General features: G+C 35.0%; 1 protein-coding gene across 2 annotated transcripts in view; it reads right to left on the bottom strand.

The window, feature by feature from the left end:
- Positions 1-10,382: 10,382 nt before the first annotated feature.
- LOC138710940 (headcase protein-like) overlaps positions 10,383-21,559 on the bottom strand; it is a 658,198-nt gene continuing 647,021 nt past the window's right edge. The window contains exon 4 of one of the 2 annotated variants that reach the window (XM_069842144.1): positions 10,383-10,692. In XM_069842144.1, coding sequence (XP_069698245.1) covers positions 10,657-10,692 — 36 coding nt within the window. In that variant the 3' untranslated portion in view covers positions 10,383-10,656. The remainder of the gene's footprint in view (positions 10,693-21,559) is intronic. The other variant, XM_069842145.1, reaches the window with a different exon arrangement.

Genomic DNA, 21,559 nt, shown 5'->3' with positions numbered 1-21,559 from the left:
TATGCTCGACCATGCCGAAATGTAGTAATTATACACCTGGTAGCAGACCTTTAATGCATGTCATTAAAGTACACCTGCTCATTAAAGGTCAGGTCTTTCAGCCAATGATGACTCAGGTTACAAATGTTCAGCCAATGACAGGTCAGCTTTCTACCGTTATAAAACCGCAAGTATCGATTATTCTCGGATATGCAATCGAAAGAGAATTAGCGAAAAGTCACGGAGGCTGGAAATCCAATACTGTCGCAGAAGGTTATGTTCTGTTACTATAATAATTAGCGTTAATTGTAAATAATATTCAAATAAATTCAACTTGTCATCTCGTTTTTCAATGTCTAATTTAATTTTAATGTTATCTCTGTAGGTTCTTATGGCCTAGCAAGGTCAATGTGAACATCTGTTCCTCGGAAAAAATCAATACTTTCGCGTCTGCGCACATCTCACAACATATGGGACATTGGTCAAGGTCAGATACAAAGAAAATTAATAATATCAAGTTAGAAATATGGTCGAGCATAAAAAGTCGTATGAAACTCGCCTATAATGGTAATTAAGAAGCTCGTATGAAAATTATGAAACTCGCTTGCGCTCGTTTCATAAATATCCATACTCCCTTCTTAATTACCTTCATTATAGGCTCGTTGCATAATGTACTATTAAGAGGAACTGTGTAATAAGTAAACCACTTTTCAGTTTAAGACAAGAAACAATATGTATTTTGCCGTTATGTATTGTATCGGTTTTGAAAGTAAATAGTTTTTTTTATATTGAAGTAATTGAGAACTTACAGATCTATAGGCCTAATGCATTTTCACTATTAAGAAATATTAAATAAATCGAATCCATTAGTAATATTTAAATCATGTCATCCTATTCCTTTGTTCAAGTGTCGTCAATAAAATAAAATTAATTATCCATTTCTTTATCTGACACTATTTATCACAAAACCAATTATTTGTTATTATGTATAACATATGAAACTTATTATCGTTTCTGTTACAAGGCTTAAATTATTTTATTACAATGTAAATAACAAATTATAAAATTTATTTTCGCTGTTCGTTCGCATTGGTTTTCCTGGATTTTTAAATCACTTTTTAGTTTAAGACAACAAACAAGTTGTACTTTTTCGTTATTTATTGCAGCGGTTTTGAAAACAAATAGTTTTTTTTTTTTTCATATTAAAGTAATTGAGAACTTACAGACCTATAACGCATTTTCACTGTTACAAAATATTAAACAAATCGAACCCATTACTAATATTTAAATCCTGTCATCCTATTCCTTTGTTTAAGTGTCGTCAATAAAATAAAATTAATTATCCATTTTTTATCTGACACTATATATCATAAAACCAATAATATTTCTTATTTTGTATAACATATGAAACATTTTGTCGTTTCTGTTACAAGGATGAAGTAGGCCTAAATTATTTTATTACATTGTAAATAACAAATAATAAAAATTATTTTCGCCGATCATTAGCATTGGTTTTCCTGGATTTTTTAATTCGATTTTCCCCCACTAACTGGTTTATGTTAGGTGTCAATGCTCGTGTAGAACACAATCGAAAAAGGCATTGTAAATTATGATCAGAAAGTGATGGGACGCGTTGGCTTGGCTCGACACACTACACACTACTACTTCCTCAGCTAGCGTCTCGGCGCTCCGAACTGGTATGCAGGCCAGTTGAAATTATGGCGCCAAGAACCACAAAAAGCATGGTATCCTGACCGAGAAAACATGTTTCGTTGTTAATTAAATTATATAACTTGAACCCATTCCTGTACGCCGTGGGTTAGGCGGAATACCACAGAATAAAGAAGAAAAATATTGCGTATGGAACAATTGCAAGGCAGGTATGAGTTAAGTACACATACATGTATATTCTGAAAGCAGAAGATACTAACCTATAGCCTTCGTTTATTTATTTCTGGAGTCTGATTAGTGAAATATTATGTTACCAGTCAACGATGTATGACATGGGGGGGTGGGGAAGGAAATGGCCCCTATTCCATTATCTCCTGTCTTAGTTGCTTTATGAGTGATGCCTTGGGTTTTTAGTATAACTTACGAATTTCCAACCTGTCTTCGAACAGTTGACTAAATAATAATCTATACAAACACTTACTTACTTATGGCTTTTAAGGAACCTGGAGGTATATTTCCGCCCTCACATAAGCCCGCCATCGGTCCCTATCCTGAGCAAGAATAATTCAGTCTCTACGATCATATCCCATCTCCCTCAAATCCATTTTTATACACCGTGTTCCCCTTAGAGGACCGAGAAATAAATGCTCACCATTTAAAATCAGATCAAGATATTGTTTTGATTTACATCTGACAAGATGCAGAAACTGCCCAAGTTTATGCACCAATGGTTTGAAATCATTGGACCATTCTTCTTCAACGAGGCGACAATCAAAGGAAATGTGTATCTGGACACGTGCAGAACTTTTGTTGTTGATCAACTCCCCCAGGGTCGGTTTTTCAGCAACAAAGAGAACTCTTATCTGGCCAACTAGGTCACCCGACTTGACGCCCATTGACCTCTTTCTTGGGCTTGATGATTATTGTTGTGTACCAACGTAGTACAATTGCCATTATGGAAAAAATAGACAACGCATTATAACTGCAGCTGTGCTAATCACTCTACAAATGTTACGGAACACTTGGCAGAAGGTTGAGTACCTTTTGGATGTCTTCAGGGGAGCTCGAGGCGCACACATCGAGTTGCACTGACCATTCTCCGAAACTGGGAGAGTTTTTAATCAAGTTGTACAAAAAGTTATGTTATAAAACCATTATTTATACTTTAAATTAGCACTTATTTCTCGATTCCTCTAAGCGGGACACGGTGTATTACCATCCCATCTACGTCTCGGCCTCCCCAAAGGTCTTTCCTTCTCGGGTCTTCCAACCAACACCCTATGTGCAATCGTAGATTCACTCATTCGTGCTACATGCCCTGCCCATCTCAAACGTCTGCATTTAATGTTCCTAATTATGTCCGGTGAAGAATGCAATGCGTGCAGTTCTGCGTTGTATAACTTTCTCCATTCTTTTCTAACTTCATCCCTCTTCACCCCAAACATTATCCTAAGCACCATATTCTCAAACACCCTTAACCTCTATTCCTTTCTCATAGTGAGAGTCCAAGTTTCACAACCATACAGAACAGTCGGTAATATAGCTGTCTTATAAATTCTAACTTTCAGCTTTTTCGAGAGCAGACTGGATGACAAAACTTGTCAACCGAATAATAACACGCATTTCCCATATTTATTCTGTGTTTAATTCCCTCTTGAGTGTCATTTATATTTGTTACTGTTGCTCCAAGGTACTTGAATTTTTCCACCTTTTCAAAAGATAAATTTTCTATTATTATTATTATTATTATTATTATTATTATTATTATTATTATTATTATTATTATTATTATTATTATTATTATTATAAGAGTAGAGTCTCGATTATCCGAGTTAATGTTGACCAAGACTACCTCGGATAAGCAGAAACTCGGATAAAACCGATGGTTACTGAAAAACTGTGTTTTGATTAGAAATTAGAAAAACTCTTTACTTAAAAGACTAAATAGAACAAACAAATCAGGTTAATATGAGCTCTAGGCGTTTAAAAATGCATAAAAAAAGGAACATGCAATAATGTACAATATTTGCAGTTTTTTTAACGAGTTCGGATAACACGGAAACTCGGTTAATCGAAACACTCTACATTATTATTATTATTATTATTATTATTATTATTATTATTATTATTATTATTATTATTATTATTACTATTATTATTATTATTATTTAGTTATTTATTTATTTTCTGGGAATTTATTTAATTATCAGAACTTCACCATTTTACATACTTCATTCCAGATAATTTAATATACAGGCTTATAACTCAGCTTCCAGCAAAAGTGATATATGTGCTATGGTGATTATATTCCTGGAGATCAAAATCCATTTCTTTTTTTTTTTTTAATTTTCCTCCAACTTATTGCGAATTATCCCATTTTTTTTATTTTACTTTAGGTATAACATAAGAAGAATCGAGCTTATAAATATCTTGGTACTCAATTAAAAAGAAGTTTTAGTATTACTGCATAAAGTTGTGAAAAGCTGGATATAAACTGAATGAGTGACAAAACCGTGTCGTATATCGCGTTCTGTGCCACGGTGTGTGAAGCACATCGTAAACTACGTTTCAATGCAGCCTGTCGGCAACTCTTCTTGTTGCTTAGAGTTTCCTGGAAATATGTATTTGTGACTCCGAGCACGGCACAATGTATACTTGCATTGACGGTGCATCTTGCTGGAGTTTTGAAAAGAAACGTTCGGAAGGCTTTGTAGTTTCATCGCAGTACTTTCCGAGCGGTTGTGGGCGTTGTTATCACACAGTTGCTTCCGCTGTATCAACTCTCTTATTTTGTCGGTTCTTTTCCTTTCCACTATGCACAAAGGATACAGTACTCCACGAGAATATGGCAACTAAACAATTTTCTTATGTTATTCCGAAAAGTGTTTTTTTATACATAGGCAATTATTATTAACGTACGTTAAATTGTAAAGGTTATTTAAAATAATTCATTTGACGAAACGAATAAAGATTTTAACTCCACGGTGGCTTAGTAAAGCAAACACAATCTCTCCTTGTAGGCCCTAATTAATAGGCAGCGCATTTTCGTTCCCAAACGTACAGCGGATCGAGTAGTTTCTTCTGGTACATCTGTTACGTCACGTGGATGCATAAGCATGGTAGAATTGCAAGCAGGTATGCATGGGGTCATTAAATAATGATGTAATGTATTATAAATATGTCCCTGTAACGTCATATGACGTAGAAAGAACATTCTCTTAGTTTAAACAAATTTTATGTGATGTTCGTAAAATATTTGCATTTCATAACCTCAGAATATAATATGTTTTCGCTCACTGCAACGAGATGGATTTTTAAATAAACGAATTATTTGTATATATTGTGTAAAATGTAAATATTTATAATTTGTATAGGCCTACTGATTTTTGTTATTATTATTTTTGTAGGAAAACATTTTCTTTGCTTAAACTAATTTTTACTGGCAGTTATAGTAAAAGATATGAATTTCATGATCTCAGAATATATGTTTTTGTTCACCGTAACGGAGTTGATTTCGTTAAATGAATTAATTGTATATATTATATATAGAGTATTTACAGTTAATGTGTATCATGTTTACTATTATGTTCTATAATATATATTGTATATATTAGTTCAGTATTATTATCGATCTAATTATATTTTCTGTAACATGTAGCACTAAAATTTTGTACAGAGCTAGTTTCGCAGTGTTAGTGCGTTTATGTGGTTAAAAAGCAGCTGGACAGACCATTTCAATTTAGTAGCAATCCCACTTACAGTTGTCATGCTCCATTATTATGTACCGAACTAGTTTATATCTTTCGTAGCGTCCTGACGTAAGCATTTAGGGTCAGAGTTTGAACCCTAAAACTCCAGGATATATTGTCGGACCATCGGATCTGTGCCCCTTCAGCGCTGTCGTCGTTCTTGAAAAAGTTAACGCCTGTACTCACTCCATTCCACCAGCTTTCCTCCCACCACGTCAAACAGCAGACCACGAACCTTGCCGAATAGGGATGTTGCCAAACTTCCGTCAAACGTTGTCATAAATAACTGGTCCTCCATGCTACAATATCATTTCTTTCAATCAAAATACATCTTGTATTTCTACATTTTTTTAAACTTAAATCGCATGTCTCGAATCACTTTCCGTAGCGTTTCTCTCCAACCTTTGAAATTATTGCTTCTCTCGCAACCTTCAGTAATTTCAGTAATTTCTTCATTGTCGGAACTTCTTTCTGTAAGGTATTAAATTCTTGTATCTTTTTTCTTAAAATATACATCGGTTCCTATGATCTACAAAAATTAAATATTCTCTTCGTCTGTTCTTCCCTGGTGATTCTGACTTTTCATCTCCTCCACAGACTCCCTCTCTCCTGATTTTCTTTATCAGGCGCTATGACTTGCCTATTTAAATTACATAACATATTGTATTAGTATTAGTTAAGTAAGTAATTTTAAGACGTAATCAATTGAAATAAAATAAGCCTCACCAGTGATCGCAGCTGCTTTTATCGTTGCCTTATTTATAGGAAAGAGATGACCTGTTTGTTTCTCTTCATCGCAAAATGCTATTACTTGCTTAATAATATTTTTTTCACCACTCCGTCACAGTATTAGACTGTGATTCCGTGCTGCAGTATTCATGTTGAGTTGACAACACTGGACTGCAAGTGCAAATAAACTGTCCCGCAAGAAGGCTCAAAATTGTGAATAGTGGGGGAGGGAAAGGGAGAGAAGTAGAAAAGAGAGAGATAGGAATGCAGGGAGAGAAATGAATTACCGAGGCTGAGAAAGAGTTAGGGTTCAGTTCGCATATCTTACGGGGGCACAGATCCGATGGTCCGACAATACTAACCGATAACTTTCCTAACTTGTTTGGCAACGAAAATGCGCTGCCTGGTAATTAAGTAATTAACTAAGATAATTGCGATTCTTCACCTGACATAATTAGGAACTTGAAATCCAGACGTTTGAGATGGGCAGGGCATGTAGCACGTATGGGCGAATCCAGAAATGCATATAGAGTGTTAGTTGGGAGACCGGAGGGAAAAAGACCTTTAGGGAGGCCGAGACGTAGATGGGAGGATAATATTAAAATGGATTTGAGGGAGGTGGGGTATGATGATAGAGACTGGATTAATCTTGCACAGGATAGGGACCGCTGGCGGGCTTATGTGAGGGCGGCAATGAACCTTCGGGTTCCTTAAAAGCCATTTGTAAGTAAGTAAGTAAGTAAGTAAGTAATTGTGAAACGTACAGCAGAGTCCGTATAGGTCAGTTTCTATCTGATGCTTTTCCAATTCACTGCGGGCTAAAGCAGGGAGATGCATTATCACCTTTACTTTTTAACTTCGCTCTAGAATATGCCATTAGGAAAGTTCAGGATAACAGGCAGGGTTTGGAATTGAACGGGTTACATCAGCTTCTTGTCTATGCGGATGACGTGCATATATTAGGAGAAAATCCACAAACGATTAGGAAAACACGGAAATTTTACTTGAAGCAAGTAAAGCGATCGGTTTGGAAGTAAATCCCGAAAAGACAAACCATATGATTATGTCACGTGACCAGAATATTGTACGAAATGGAAATATAAAAATTGGAGATTTATCCTTCGAAGGGGTGGAAAAATTCAAATATCTTGGAGCAACAGTAACAAATATAAATGACACTCGGAAACAAATTAAACGCAGAATAAATATGGGAAATGCGTGTTATTATTCGGTTGAGAAGCTCTTATCATCCAGTCTGCTGTCCAAAAATCTGAAAGTTAGAATTTATAACACAGTTATATTACCGGTTCTTCTGTATGGTTGTGAAAGTTGGACTCTCGCTCTGAGAGAGGAACATAGGTTAAGGGTGTTTGAGAATAAGGTGCTTAGGAAAATATTTGGGGCTAAGCGGGATGAAGTTACAGGAGAATGGAGAAAGTTACACAACGCAGAGCTTTACGCATTGTATTCTTCACCTGACATAATTAGGAACATTAAATCCAGACATTTGAGATGGGCAGGGCATGTAGCACGTATGGGCGAATCCAGAAATGCATATAGAGTGTTAGTTGGGAGACCGGAGGGAAAAAGACCTTTAGGGAGACCGAGACGTAGATGGGAGGATAATATTAAAATGGATTTGAGGGAGGTGGGGTATGATGATAGAGACTGGATTAATCTTGCACAGGATAGGGACCGATGGCGGGCTTATGTGAGGGCGGCAATGAACCTTCGGGTTCCTTAAAAGCCATTTGTAAGTAAGTAAGTAATCGTTATTTTCTTGTAAATTATGAAATAGTTAAAACTATATTCTTCCTTAAAACGTTAAAATGTAGGCCTACGTAGTGTTAAAATAAAACAGTATTAAAAAACTCTACAAACAATTAAAATATATTTAACTAGACATGTTTCAGGACTTGCTGTCCCATCTTCAGTAGCTCTGGGTTAGATTAGTACGAAACGTCAGCATAAATAATATAAAGGATAATATGTTGAGGTGTGATAATATGGGAGATTATGAAGGTAATAATTTATTTTCAATGGTTTTGAAGGAGAAAACGAAACTATGAGGAACGGGAATAGTGGAAGTGAAAATTACGTGGTAGGTACATTTTTCGCGAGAATAATTTTATTATACTGGGTGAACAGTATAGAGCAGAACAGGTTTCACGGCTCTTAGCCGGCAGGCCGGCTTGCTATGCGCGCGGAGGCGGGTGACAGAAAGTCCGCAGTAAATATACACTAAGGCAGCGTTTCTCAAACTTTTCTGAAGTGGGGACCACTTTTTTAAGTCAGAACAGTTATGCGAACCACCTTCCTGTTTCTTTGGAAAGAAAATTTATCATTTTTGTAGCATATTTTAATACCAGTATACTTATATTTTAAAACAGAATTAATTAATTAAAATTAATTCAATTCATATAATTTTATATTAGTATTAAATAATTAAATTAATGTTAATAGAAAAAAATCATTTTCGTTTTTTTTTAATAAATCAAGGCTATTAGAGATTGGATAAAATCTTTAACTTATTAACTAAACAAACTAAATAAATATCGGTGCTCACATTAATGAGATGAATAAGCCTGTCTATTCTAGCACAGTTGTTCTATATTTGGACGTATGCTGGTAAGCTGAAGTCGGAGATAGTCACATGCATCGAGTTGATTTCGGTTCTTTGTTTTTATTAGAGTTAGTGATGAAAACCCTTTCTCACACAGATACGTAAAAGCAAACTGAATTATAATCTGTAAAGCATCATTGTACAATTCACTATATTCTCTTTTCACTTGTGATGAGGTCCAGAAATTAACCATATCTTCAGCTTGGAATTTCACTTTAAGTCCGGTGTTATTTTATTTTAGTAGGTTATCTTACGACGCTTTAATCAACATCTTTGGTTATTTAGCGTCTGAATGAGATGAAGGTGATAATGCCGGTGAAATGTCCGGGGTCCAGCACCGAAAGTTACCCGGAATTTGCTCATATTGGGTTGAGGGAAAACCCCGGAAAAAACCTCAACCAGGTAACTTGCCCCGACCGGGAATCGAACCCGGGCCACCTGGTTTCGCAGACAGACGCGCTGACCGTTACTCCACAGGTGTGGACCCGGTGTTATTCGAGAGTTCAATTAACTGTTCTCTTTCACTCAATGAAAGTTTCTTATTTTCAATATCGCAATGAAATGGATCGCGAACACATGAAAATTCGTCATATTTACTTGGAAAATAAGTTTGAAATTGTGACATCGTGGTTTCGAGATGAGAACATATGTCATTGCATAATTCTTTTCCAATAACGAAATCATTTTCGACCAAAAAATACTTTAGGGTTGGAAATAGTGAAAAATGCGTCTGTTTTACGGAACTGACCCACAAACCAAGTTTATTTTCTCATGTGCATTGAGAACAGTCAAAGAATTACCTTGTAGAGAAAGAGATTTAGTTCGTTTAATTTTGAGAATATTGAAAGATATGCCAATGTACTTAGTCACATGTCATCAGCTGATGTACTGGGAAAAGATAGCGAGAAACACCACGTTCATAGTACTTTAAATCCCTCTTTTGTTGCTGAGAGTAGAGTGGGAAGTCGATAGCCAGGGTAGGGTAATAAATTTCATAAAATGTCAGTACTGGAAGAAAGAGTGAAAGGTGATGCCATGTGTAATTTCCAAACTCTGAGATTTTCAGCTATAGTGTGATACGCAATTCGTTTGAATTTCATTTTTTCTTCTTTCCTTTTTGAAGGACCACAAGGGCAGATTTCGAGGACCATAGGTGCACGCTGCACTAAGGTTTGTCGCGTAAGGTTTAGTATATATTTGCATACTATTTTCTCTGGTTATATGTACTTCTGTTTTTAAAAAAATGCAATTTACTATTGATATTTAAATCCCCAAAAACTCAAATTCTTCACATCCATTAATACAAACTATCTTATCATTCAACCTTACATAAGGTCTAAATCTTCAATATCTCTTCTACGTGCTTTATAAAATATCTTATCTAAATTTACTTTCAAACCCCATTTACCGTAGTATTCCAACAATTCTCTCAACATAAATTCCTTGTCTAGTAATAATGATATTAATACTAACAATTACAATTATAATTCCAGTCAATAGTATAATATAGAGAAAGTAAGTCGTTTTAAGACATCTAACATGTAACATTTCGATATATAAAATGGATCAAGATATCTAATATACCGTAATATACGAAAACGTATAATGCAATTAATAGTTTTACTGTGAGCTATTATATGTCGAAAGACAAACCAAATACGTTGCATCACACTAATAAATAAATAAATAATAAGAAAATCATATAATAATTGTTGCAAAACCAAATCCAGTCAAATACATTATGCGATTCAAATTTAACTTTTAAAAATATTTTCTCAATTCTAACGGAACATTCCGCGCCAAATCTCGAGGTCATAGACACTAAACTGGGCAAAGAAACTTGAGGATACGTTCGGATTACCTTACAAGGAATCCTGACCACACAGGCAAGCTTGGAATTCCACGTCACACAAGAGAACCAGGCCCGGGAGATCCACTTACCTGAAACAAGAGAATAAAATATTGCAGTCAAGAGAACTTCCTTTACCTAACGCAGGAAGTAATTTTTTTTTTTTTTTAAGTTTGCAATAGCAAAATCAAAGCCAAGCTCCTAAGAGCTATGCATCAGCAACAATTATGTGTAGTAAATTTAGTAATGTATTCCATAATGTGTAATAATTAATACATACTTATGTCAACCTATCAATTAAAAAAATCAGTTGAATATAATATGTAATTTTCTTTCAAAATTAAAAAAGAAAAAAAAAACGCTGAAAACGAAAGATGCACTCCTTTAGAGACAGAGGTAGGAAATAGACCTACCATTATGGTAATTTCATAGAAGACGGCCACTTGGTTGAATGTAGTAAATATTACCAACTTTTTTATTTCAGAGTTAAATGTTAGTGATCTTTTAGTGACTTTTATATGTTAGTTCTAAGTTTTTTTATACTAGGGTCGCCGTGATTTTCTTTTAATTTGATTGGTTATAGTTGTCATTTGTTCTAGAATTTTCGTTAATTTTAAATGGATAATGACGTTGTCAGTTGTTCTTGGTTGTTTGATGTGAATGGTGTTATATTGTGTCTGATGGCTAAAGCTATTGAAAGTTTGTCATTTTATGATATTTTGTGAAAGATGTGCGAACTTTGAACAAAGTATCCAATTTTGTGTCGATTTTGGTTTAGTTCTTTCACTGGTGAATAAGAATTGTGTTGAATGTTGAGGAGAAAACTGTTTTTGTGTGGTTTAAAGGAATTATTTACAGAATTTTCTGTATAAGTTAAGGTGTAATAAGTATTTGAAGAGAATTTCATTTTGTGTAAATACATGGTTTATTTATGAGGAGTTGACTGTACGACAAAGTGTTGGTTTAGTTCTTTGTTGCCTGCATAGTTTGTTTAGATTGCCTTGAAGCCTGTGTCATATACTGGAAGTGAAGTGGTTGTCGTTGAAGATGTCAATGAGAATTGAATTTTATTTGATAAAGTGATAAATTAGTATATTTTGTTTAGTGTTTTAGTGATTTTTGGGGGTAAAGTGCGGAAGAAAACTGCTAGAAAAGTACTGCCAACTATGAAGTTCGAATGCCACCAAACGTCAAAAAAATCAAAGTAAAAAATTAAATATATTTCAATTTTTTTGGAGGGCTTATTCTTCTTTAAAAATATGAACATATATTTGATTTTACATCTTTGATTTTGTGATGTTTGGTGACATTTGAACTTCATAGTTGGCAGAACGTTTTGGTACTTGGATTTTGCCCGTCTTCTAGGAAATTACCAAAATTATCAACGAAACATGAAGCATCCATAAGTATTTCGGCCCAAGTAGGCTTTTTGTGCACCGGCTTTGAAATGAGTTACGTGCCGACTGTTCTGTATCTCAAAATAAAATAAAGTACCTTGATCCAAACGCTGCTTCATCATAGCCCGAAAGAGAGACCGCAGAAGTTAAGGGGTACCTTATTAGACAAATTATGAATTTAGGCGCCTTATCCCTTTATTTAGTAACTAGATGCAAGATAATACAGATCAATGAGCCTTTGTCTAATTTCAGTTTCTTTCTAACAAATTTAACTGGTAAAATGCATGTTCTGGGAATAATAAGTTAATTAAGTAGTAAAATATCGCTGCAATCGAAAAGTATTGGGAATAAATTTGAATAAGGAACAAAAAAAAGTTTCCTTCCAAGGCAGGATTCGAACCACGAAAGTCTTAGTTACCAGTCTATCGTGCTCTGGAGTGAACAAGGCTCTGAAATCAGCTACAAGGGTCGGTCCGGTTTTTTTTTTTTTTTGCCACTAGTGTACATGTTGTAAATATATTGTAAAAACTACTGTATGATTTGAAAAGACAAAACGATATTGTATTAATAAAGTGAAAAGTATTTTTGAAACTCCAAGAACTGCAGTTTAAGGTAATGTAAGGAATTGTATAGGATATATATGCTAGAATTGAAATGAATTGCACTTAAAACATGATTGTTTGCCGCACTCGGTAGTTCGAGAAATTAACATATTAATGATATAATTTGCAACATGATAAATGAACTGAATTACTGCGAAATAACTGAAATACGAAAGTGTGGTCGTCCCTGTGGCACTCCTGTTTTTGATTCAGACAAAGCCTAAGTTACACATGCACCGCTTCTTTCACTTCTTTTCTTCTACCAAATCGACGACTTTTGCAAGCTTCCTTGCATGGACCAAATTTATGACAGTCTCATTAGGCGAGATCAGGACTATACGACAGGTTTCCCAGTTCCTCAAACTTCAGTTTCAGAGAGTTTCACCATTATCAGAAGCGGTATGAAAGCGGAAATTGTCACATCGTGTCTGCGCACTTTAACGGAGTCTCAAAATGCTCACAAAGACAACTTTCTTGTTAATGATCCAAAAGGTGGACCCAAGGCTGATTCGCATGTGATTTTCCACATTAAATTTCGCGTGCCTATCCGTCAGAATGATGTTACATCCTTGTTTATCACTACAATCATGTTACGTGTCTACATTTTTCATATACGAATTCCATATTTATCATAAGAATTATGTTACGATTTTTAGTGGGTTATTTTACGACGCTTTATCAACATCTATTTTATGGTTATCGAACGTATGAATGATATGAAGGTGATATCAGCGAAATGAGTCCAGGGTCGAGCGCCGAACGTTATCCAGCATTTGCTGGAGAGGATGGTGTTTTTTGGTGAAAAATGAGTAAATTTAAAAACAAAATCTTTAAAATACTCTGTGATATGTGTGGAATGCATAGCATAACATTTTGTGGGTATTCGTGCCCTTATCAGATGTTGAGTCGCCATTTTTAAACTTCCTGCGTTATGGATTTTTAAATCACTCGCCCACTTTTATTGTTGTATCCGGTAAATTAAATTTTCATTTTTTTTTCCTTTAAAATGACTTTTGATATGTGTGGAATGCATTGCATAACATTTTGTGGGTATTTGTGCCCTTATCGGATGTTAAGACGTCATTTTTAAACTTCCTGCGCTATGGATTTTTTAATCACACGATCGCTTTTATCGGTTTCCAGTAACTTAATTTTTTTTGCTACATTGCCAGACAAAAATGGATATAATTTCTGAACTATTAAAGATACATGCATGAAATTTAGACCACACATTCTTTAGACTATTAGGAAACGTTTCTCTGTAACAGAATTTTGTTAATTGATTTTATTTTAAAAATACGTCCGTTTGTTTGCAAGAAAGGAAATCAGAAAATTGTTATTAAATTTTAATTGTTTATTTTACAAACGTAGGGACTAATATCAAAATTCTGTTACAGACAGTTAGTAGAACATGCTTTTGCAAATACATTGCAAAAAATTGTTTGAATCTATCTTTAAAAACGGTTTAGATATATCGGTTTTAGTACAATCCTGCATTGGGTATATTTTTTTTTCAAATTTGGGCCCCCAAATAATCTTTTTTTTTCTCTCAAAATATTTTTATTTGGTTGAGTTGCCACAGCTATGAGCTCTCTACATACAAAAAAAAATATTTTACACCGAATAGGAAAAAAGTTTTAAAAAATACCATCCTCTCCCCTTGCTCTTAATGGGTTCAGGGAAGCGAACACATAGTGGGAAGCAAATTTGTAATAGTAAAGAAAAACCTATCTAAAATTTTAGAAACTGGTGTGTAAGCGGTGAACAAGTAACAAAGGATATTGAAAAGAAAAAGGATGGAGTGTAGTGGGGGAGTAAGAGTGAGAAGATCGTAATGTTATAAATAACGGTAAGTGTAAGAGTACAGTATAAAGGTAATAAATGAAATAGAGAAGCGATATAAGAAGTAAAGTGAACAAGGAGTAGAAATTAACCATGATACACGTCAGAATGGTCTAAGAAGTAAGAAAGAAAGAAATGTACAGTAGTATCAGGTGGGATAGAGAATACGAAAAATATTTTATGTCATATGAGTAAAACAAGAGAGAGATAGAAACGGCAATGACTAGTAGGCCTATGTGTAGGGAAAATAGAAACTCAATTAAATGGTAAATGAAGTATTTATTAGAGATAGGGGTATTAGATTAAGATAAGTTTAGAATGATAAATAGTGACAGATGATTAAGTATGAAATAGAGGAACTGATAAGTGAAATGAATATACATGCAAGAACACAGTGTTAAATGAACCGTTGAGAGCAGAAGTGATGTAAATCAAGTATAGGTAATTAGGGTTAAAGTAAAAGTTCTGTAAAATACAGCGCAAAGTAGCTATCGTGCTATTGCTATCCATTGACTACTAATAATTTAAATAAATTGAATATTAATTGCTACTTTGCGCTGTATTTTACATAACATTTACTTTAACCCTCATTAGGCCTATCCATTTATGACTTACACCACTTCTGCTCTCAACGGCTCAAATAAAGTAAGATAAGTGCATGAGTCGTCCAGTAAATTTATAAATGATGTACTGTAAGTAGTGTAAGAACGGGAATTCTGGCCCAAATAAGGAATGTGAAGGGCCAGCATAACCAAACGGTTGAGGTTAGGTTATTTTACAACGATTTATCAATATCTTAGATTAATTAGCGTCTGAATGAGATTAAGGTGATAATGCCGGTGAAATGAGTCCGGGGTCCAGCACCGAAAGTTACCCAGCATTTACTCATATTGGGTTGAGGGAAAACCTCGGGAAAAAAACCTCAACCAGGCAACTTGCCCCGACCGGGAATCGAACCCGTGCCACCTGGTTTCGCGGCGAGACGTGCTGTTACTCCACAGGGTGGACTCCGAACGGTTGAGTGACATAACATATCATATCATATCATATCATGTCATAATAGGTTGAAGGAAAACCTTGGAAAAAACCTCAACCAGGTAACTTGCCCCGACCGGGAATCGAACCCGTGCCACCTGGTTTCGCGGCGAGACGTGCTGTTACTCCACAGGGTGGACTCCGAACGGTTGAGTGACATAACATATCATATCATATCATGTCATAATAGGTTGAAGGAAAACCTTGGAAAAAACCTCAACCAGGTAACTTGCCCCGACCGGGAATCGAACCCGTGCCACCTGGTTTCGCGGCGAGACGTGCTGTTACTCCACAGGGTGGACTCCAAACGGTTGAGTGACATAACATATCATATCATATCATGTCATAATAGGTTGAAGGAAAACCTTGGAAAAAACCTCAACAAGGTAACTTGTCCCAATCAGGAATTGATTTTAAGATTTTTTCAGTCTCCCTTCTCGGAAAAAGTCTTACTTCCCGTCGTACAACGAAATTTTCTAATGAGTTAGGGCCTACAGTAAAAAAAATCTTTTTTAATTCCATTTAATTTATGCTAACACAATTCTACGCAAGGCTGACTGACTGTTTACTAGATATCAGGTTAACAAGAACAGTAAGTTACAGTAGGCCCTTCTTATTTTATAAGTGGGAATTTGTTTCAAGTTGTATGAAATTGCTTTCGAAAATGTTATACAACTTGTTTTATGTTACAACTTTCAAGTTCCTTATCACGATTTATAATCAGTTGACCATCACAAGTATTAAAAAATTATACACGAATTTAATTAAAAGTGAAAATAGGAATAAAGCATAATATTAGGCTATGTCGCTCCGGTCCGAGCTGTACCGGGTAGAAGTCGGGATGGTACCCGCTGTAGCCGCTGTCTCAGCGAGATTGAAACCCTTCCCCATATCCTTGGCTTCTGCCCCTATAGTGAGGCCCTTCGCAACATCCGTCACCATGCTGTCCGTTCTATGCTGGCCGAGGCACTGAAGGAAGTAGGGTTTACAGTCCATCAAGAGGTGCAGGGACTAGCCACACAAGGAAGTGTTTGGCGAATTGATATCATTGCCATTAAGAACAACTCGGCATACATTCTCGATCCCACCATCAGATTTGAAATACGTGCAGATCAACTGCATAAGGTGGACAGTGAAAACAAACGGATCTATGAACCAACAATCCCGTTCTATAAAGATAAATATAGCCTGTCCCACATTGATGTAATAGGTCTGATGCTGGGAGCACGAGGTACCATACCAACAAATGTAAAAACCTGGGGCTAACACACAGCATTGTGAAGGAAATAGCCATTAGTGCCCTCAAAGGATCGGTTCAGATACTGAGATCATCATTTGTATGGGAGTGATAATGGAAATTTCAAGTTATCTTAACCGATGGCTGTTGATTGGTTTAGATATCAATGCTAATAAATCCATACTATTATTTTTCTCGCGGTATATGGCATTTAAATCATTCTAACATATCTGATGATATTCCCCCCACTTTTCTTAACTGTAAATAAGCTACAAACCCTACTTAGGTGTAAATTTTTCTGACATTTTGTATATTCGATTCACTAACCGTTTCAAATGTATATCATTTTACCTTTTAGGTGTGTTTCCAAATTATATGTAATACGCTTTCTCAAATCTGGCAACCTTTTCATAAGGGAAGCTAAATTTATTTATTTATTTATTTATTTATGAGAATTTTAATTGTATACAAATGAGTATATATACATACGTAAACTTCACAGTTTATGCCACAACTGCTAAAAAAATTGTGTTTCTTTATTCTTTTATTTGCTAGACGAGAGAAAAATCGTTATGATTACACTGAACATTTTCTCATTACGTTGTCCAAGTTCACTGTTTCTCTGTTCTTCACCCTTGCCTTCGCCACTTTCTCTGTTCTATAAACAACATTAACCTCATGACATTCTCTGTGGTACGTCTCTTACGTAACTCGACTCGCTTTACCCCTCATAAAGTCCCTAGAGACATTAATAGAAAATAAGTACAGAAATTAACTCTATTCCTCTCTCTTCTTGCACTTTAACTCACTACACACAAAAATTTATAGACCAGAGAGAGAGAGATTAAATTATGTTTAATATTTCAGGTTAATCTGCTGGAAATATGAATATAATTAATTTTCATGTCAGTATGAAAACAGTATTATAAACCTACACAAAATTAAACGTATTCATATCCCTGATAACAACAAATGCCTTATCACATCGCATGCTGTCTGACTGTGCCTGCGTGTAGTTTCTTTTCATAAACTACTGGACGTATTTAATTCATGTTCAATATCTACGAGTCAGTTACTCTGGTAGATATGCACATAAATAATCACGAGTACAATATCTATACAAAATGACTTTCTCATAGTTAGTTCAAACAATTTTTTCAAGTAATTCATAACGTGTATATTCGACTTAGGCCCAATTGTATAAAACTCCCTGACTAAAGATCAACTTTGATCGAAGATCGGAAAGTGAACCGAGTTCAGACACTTCTTCTATTGTATAAAACGCTTCTGCGATTAAATTACCTTGGTTCAAATGCAATCTAAGTTCACGTGAAAAGGATTTGGCAACATCGCATAAACAGGTGAAGTATGTGATACGCGGACCATGTTGTACAGGTTTGTTCAGTGTTGCCAATGTAGCGACTTTAACTCTTTTTCAACGACAATTTCTTTTAACTTTTATATTGCTTAAATAGGGATTTAGCGACCATTTTAGCACCCCATAGTGACAAAATTTAATCTTTCTTTGTTGATAATGAGAAATCTAGCGACTTTCCAACTACTTTTTGGCGAATTTGCGTACACTCTGTTGGCGACACTGGTTTGTAAATAATGGCGGACAATAAGAAGGTTGACTGATCTCCAAATTGTTATCATGTTACGGTGTTTGATACTGCTAAACATAATAAAGGTTTATAAAACGACAATTTTCGTTTAGTAATGCAGTTAATTGAAAATTTATGAATGTACCTATCATATCCATTAATAATTAATGGTTGTTTTAAACATAATATAATTATAGGTTATGTTATTTGATACTTCTGAACACGATAAAGCCTTATAAAATACAATAATGTTTGTGTATTAAGGCAAGAAATAAAAAAATATACTATATAAATATACCTACCATATCTATTAATATTAATAATAATGGTTATTCTTTTCGCTAAATCTGCCACTCGTATATTTCAAAGAGAAAAGAAATAACTGAACTTGGATCATCTAACTTAATCGGAGAAATTTCTTCAGTCAAAGTTGACTTTAGTTTAAGACAAGTTAATCACAGATTAGACTTTATACAACACAAAATTCCAAGTTCAGCTAGAACGAGGTTCAATTTAACCTCTTATCTAAGATTAAATGGTTTATACAATCGACCCTTAGACTAATAGAAAGATGAAAGGATTTTGTGCAACGGAAATAACACTTACGTTGCCATAGAAATGCATGTACTTTACTACCTGCTCCATACTTCTAAATTACCAGTGAACTTTTATGACTGTACACCACTAAAGTACTAGTACGTGTAACTTACTAGTGAATTGTCAAGTAGGGTAAAGGTTGATAATATTGTGATACGAGTAATATTGTGATAGTTCTTTATGAGAATTTATTACAATTTTACTGAGCAAGAGAAGGACCGGTTTTATGCAGAAACTGGTTCACGAACATTCCCTTAATACGTTGAAGCAAAAACTGATCTTCCTCTCGCTCAGTAAAATTGTAATAAATTCTCAAAAAGAACTATCACAATATTATTCATATCACAATAATACCAACCTTTACCCTATTCTCTACCAATGAAAGGACTCTAATACATATACATGTACTAGTGCTATTTAAATATATTTACTCGTATTTCATAATATTATAATAATAATAATAATAATAATAATAATAATAATAATAATGATTTATTTTAGCTGGCAGAGTTAAGGCCGTAAGGCCTTCTCTTCCACTCAACCAGCAAAAAGTGTATATACATATGCATGAACTTACAAAGAATCCAACAATTTGATTGAGATGAGAGTTACATGTATACAAAAGTTATTTACAAATTAACCAACAAAATACTATGAACTATTAATTAAACACTGAAATAAACTGTGTAGCAGAATTAAACTAAAATACATAGAATGTTAATATATTTCAAATAATATTAGATAATAGAAAGAGATTATTACGAGACAATTAAAATACAGCACAATCAGGATGATGTCTAAAGAAAAAAGTAACAATGTAGTCAGTGATAGTTTAAATCAGTATGATTGGAGTGAAATGCTAATAAGGTTATCTTTTAAGCTGTTCTTAAAGGTGTTTATTGTCTTGCAGCCCCTAAGACTTTGTGACAAGGAATTCCATTGACGCGAGGTGGATATTGTAAAAGATGATGAATAACAAGATGTTCTATGAAGAGGTATACTTAGCGTGCCACAGATAAGTGATCTGGTATTTACGTCGTGGTTAGAGTATAGATAAGAGAAACGAGACGAAAGGTAATTTGGTGTTGAAGTGTGCAGAATTCGAAAGAGTAAAGACAAAGAGTGTAAAGTTCTACGTTCTTTAAGTCGGAGCCACGAGAGACTTGCGAAGGACGGTGATATGTGATCATACCGTCGGATGTTGCACACGTATCTGACGCACATATTCTGAGCTCGCTGTAACTTGACTGACAATTCAGAACTTAGGTCACTTAACAAAACGTCACAATAATCGAAGTGCGGCGTTACTAGGGTTTGCACTAGGGTAAGTTTTAGTTGCTGGGGCAAGAAGTTTCTCAAGCGACTCAAACAGTGAATGGAGGAACAGATTTTTTTTATCGTTTCTTTAACTTGAAAATTCCAACTTAGATTATTATCAAAAAAGAAGCCAAGATTTTTTACGACAGATGAATAAGGGATTAGCGTGTTGTTAAGAGTAACAACTGAAAGATTACTGTTATTAAGGGAGTTAACTAAACGCTTATGTCCAATAATTATGGCTTGAGTCTTACTTGGATTAAGTGCGAGTCCGAAATTGGCCGCCCAAGTGGAGACAGTGGCTAGGTCACAATTTAACTTGTCAATCGATTCATTGATCGTATTGGGTCTGGAATGTATGTAAAGTTGTAGGTCGTCGGCATACAGGTGATATCGGCAATACTGTAAGTTCTTTGATACGTCATTAATGTAGATAGAGAAAAGTAGTGGACCTAATACGGAGCCCTGCGGCACTCCCGCCTTTGTGCATCTCCATTGAGAGAATTGATTATCAAGTGAAACACACTGTTGGCGGTCACGTAGGTAGGAGTCCATCCAGCTCAAGGTATTGTCTGACAGGTGCAAAGCCTTCATCTTTGCAAGAAGCAAGTCGATATCAACAGAACCAAAGGCATTGCTGAAATCGAGAAGAGTTAGTGCCGTTACTTCACCCCTATCCATAGCTTCACGGATGTCCTCAGTCACTTTAAGTAGGGCTGTAGAAGTGCTGTGTCCATGTCTAAAACCCGATTGATAGTCATCAAGGAGTTTGTGTTCGTCGAGATAGTTCATAAGTTGTCCGTGTACAATATGTTCTAATGCTTTTGAAAGAGTGGGAAGAATTGATATCGGTCTGTATTGGTTTACTGTAGAAGGTGTGTTAGATTTAGGTAAAGGTTTCACTAATGCCATTTTCCAGAGTGAGGGGTAGGACCCAGTCATAATAGATGCATTGAATATATGTGTGATGGTCGGCAGGATCACATCTATTATTTTATACAGGAGAGTGATATTTATATTGTCTATACCTTGGGCTTTAGATTTCATACGTCGCAGCGTCTTCATTACGTCAGTCGGGTTAATGTATTTAAAGAATAATTTATCCCACACAGGTTGGGGGTAAGATCTGAGAAATTCAAGAGTCTCTTGCTTATGTAATGGTTCAGGTGGAGCAGTGACAAAATGTTCATTTAGACTATTGAGTGACAAGTTGATGTTATCTACCCGAGGCTTTGCTTTTGTTAAGATATATTTTGAAAAAAATATGCGGTCTAGAATATCTGTTCTTGCTTCTATTTCCTTCAAAAGAAACAATTCCGTCTCCTTTA

Source organism: Periplaneta americana, chromosome 12 (genome assembly GCF_040183065.1).
Source record: "Periplaneta americana isolate PAMFEO1 chromosome 12, P.americana_PAMFEO1_priV1, whole genome shotgun sequence".
In the NCBI taxonomy this organism is placed as follows: Eukaryota; Metazoa; Arthropoda; class Insecta; order Blattodea; family Blattidae; genus Periplaneta; species Periplaneta americana.
This window is presented reverse-complemented; position numbering and strand designations above follow the sequence as displayed.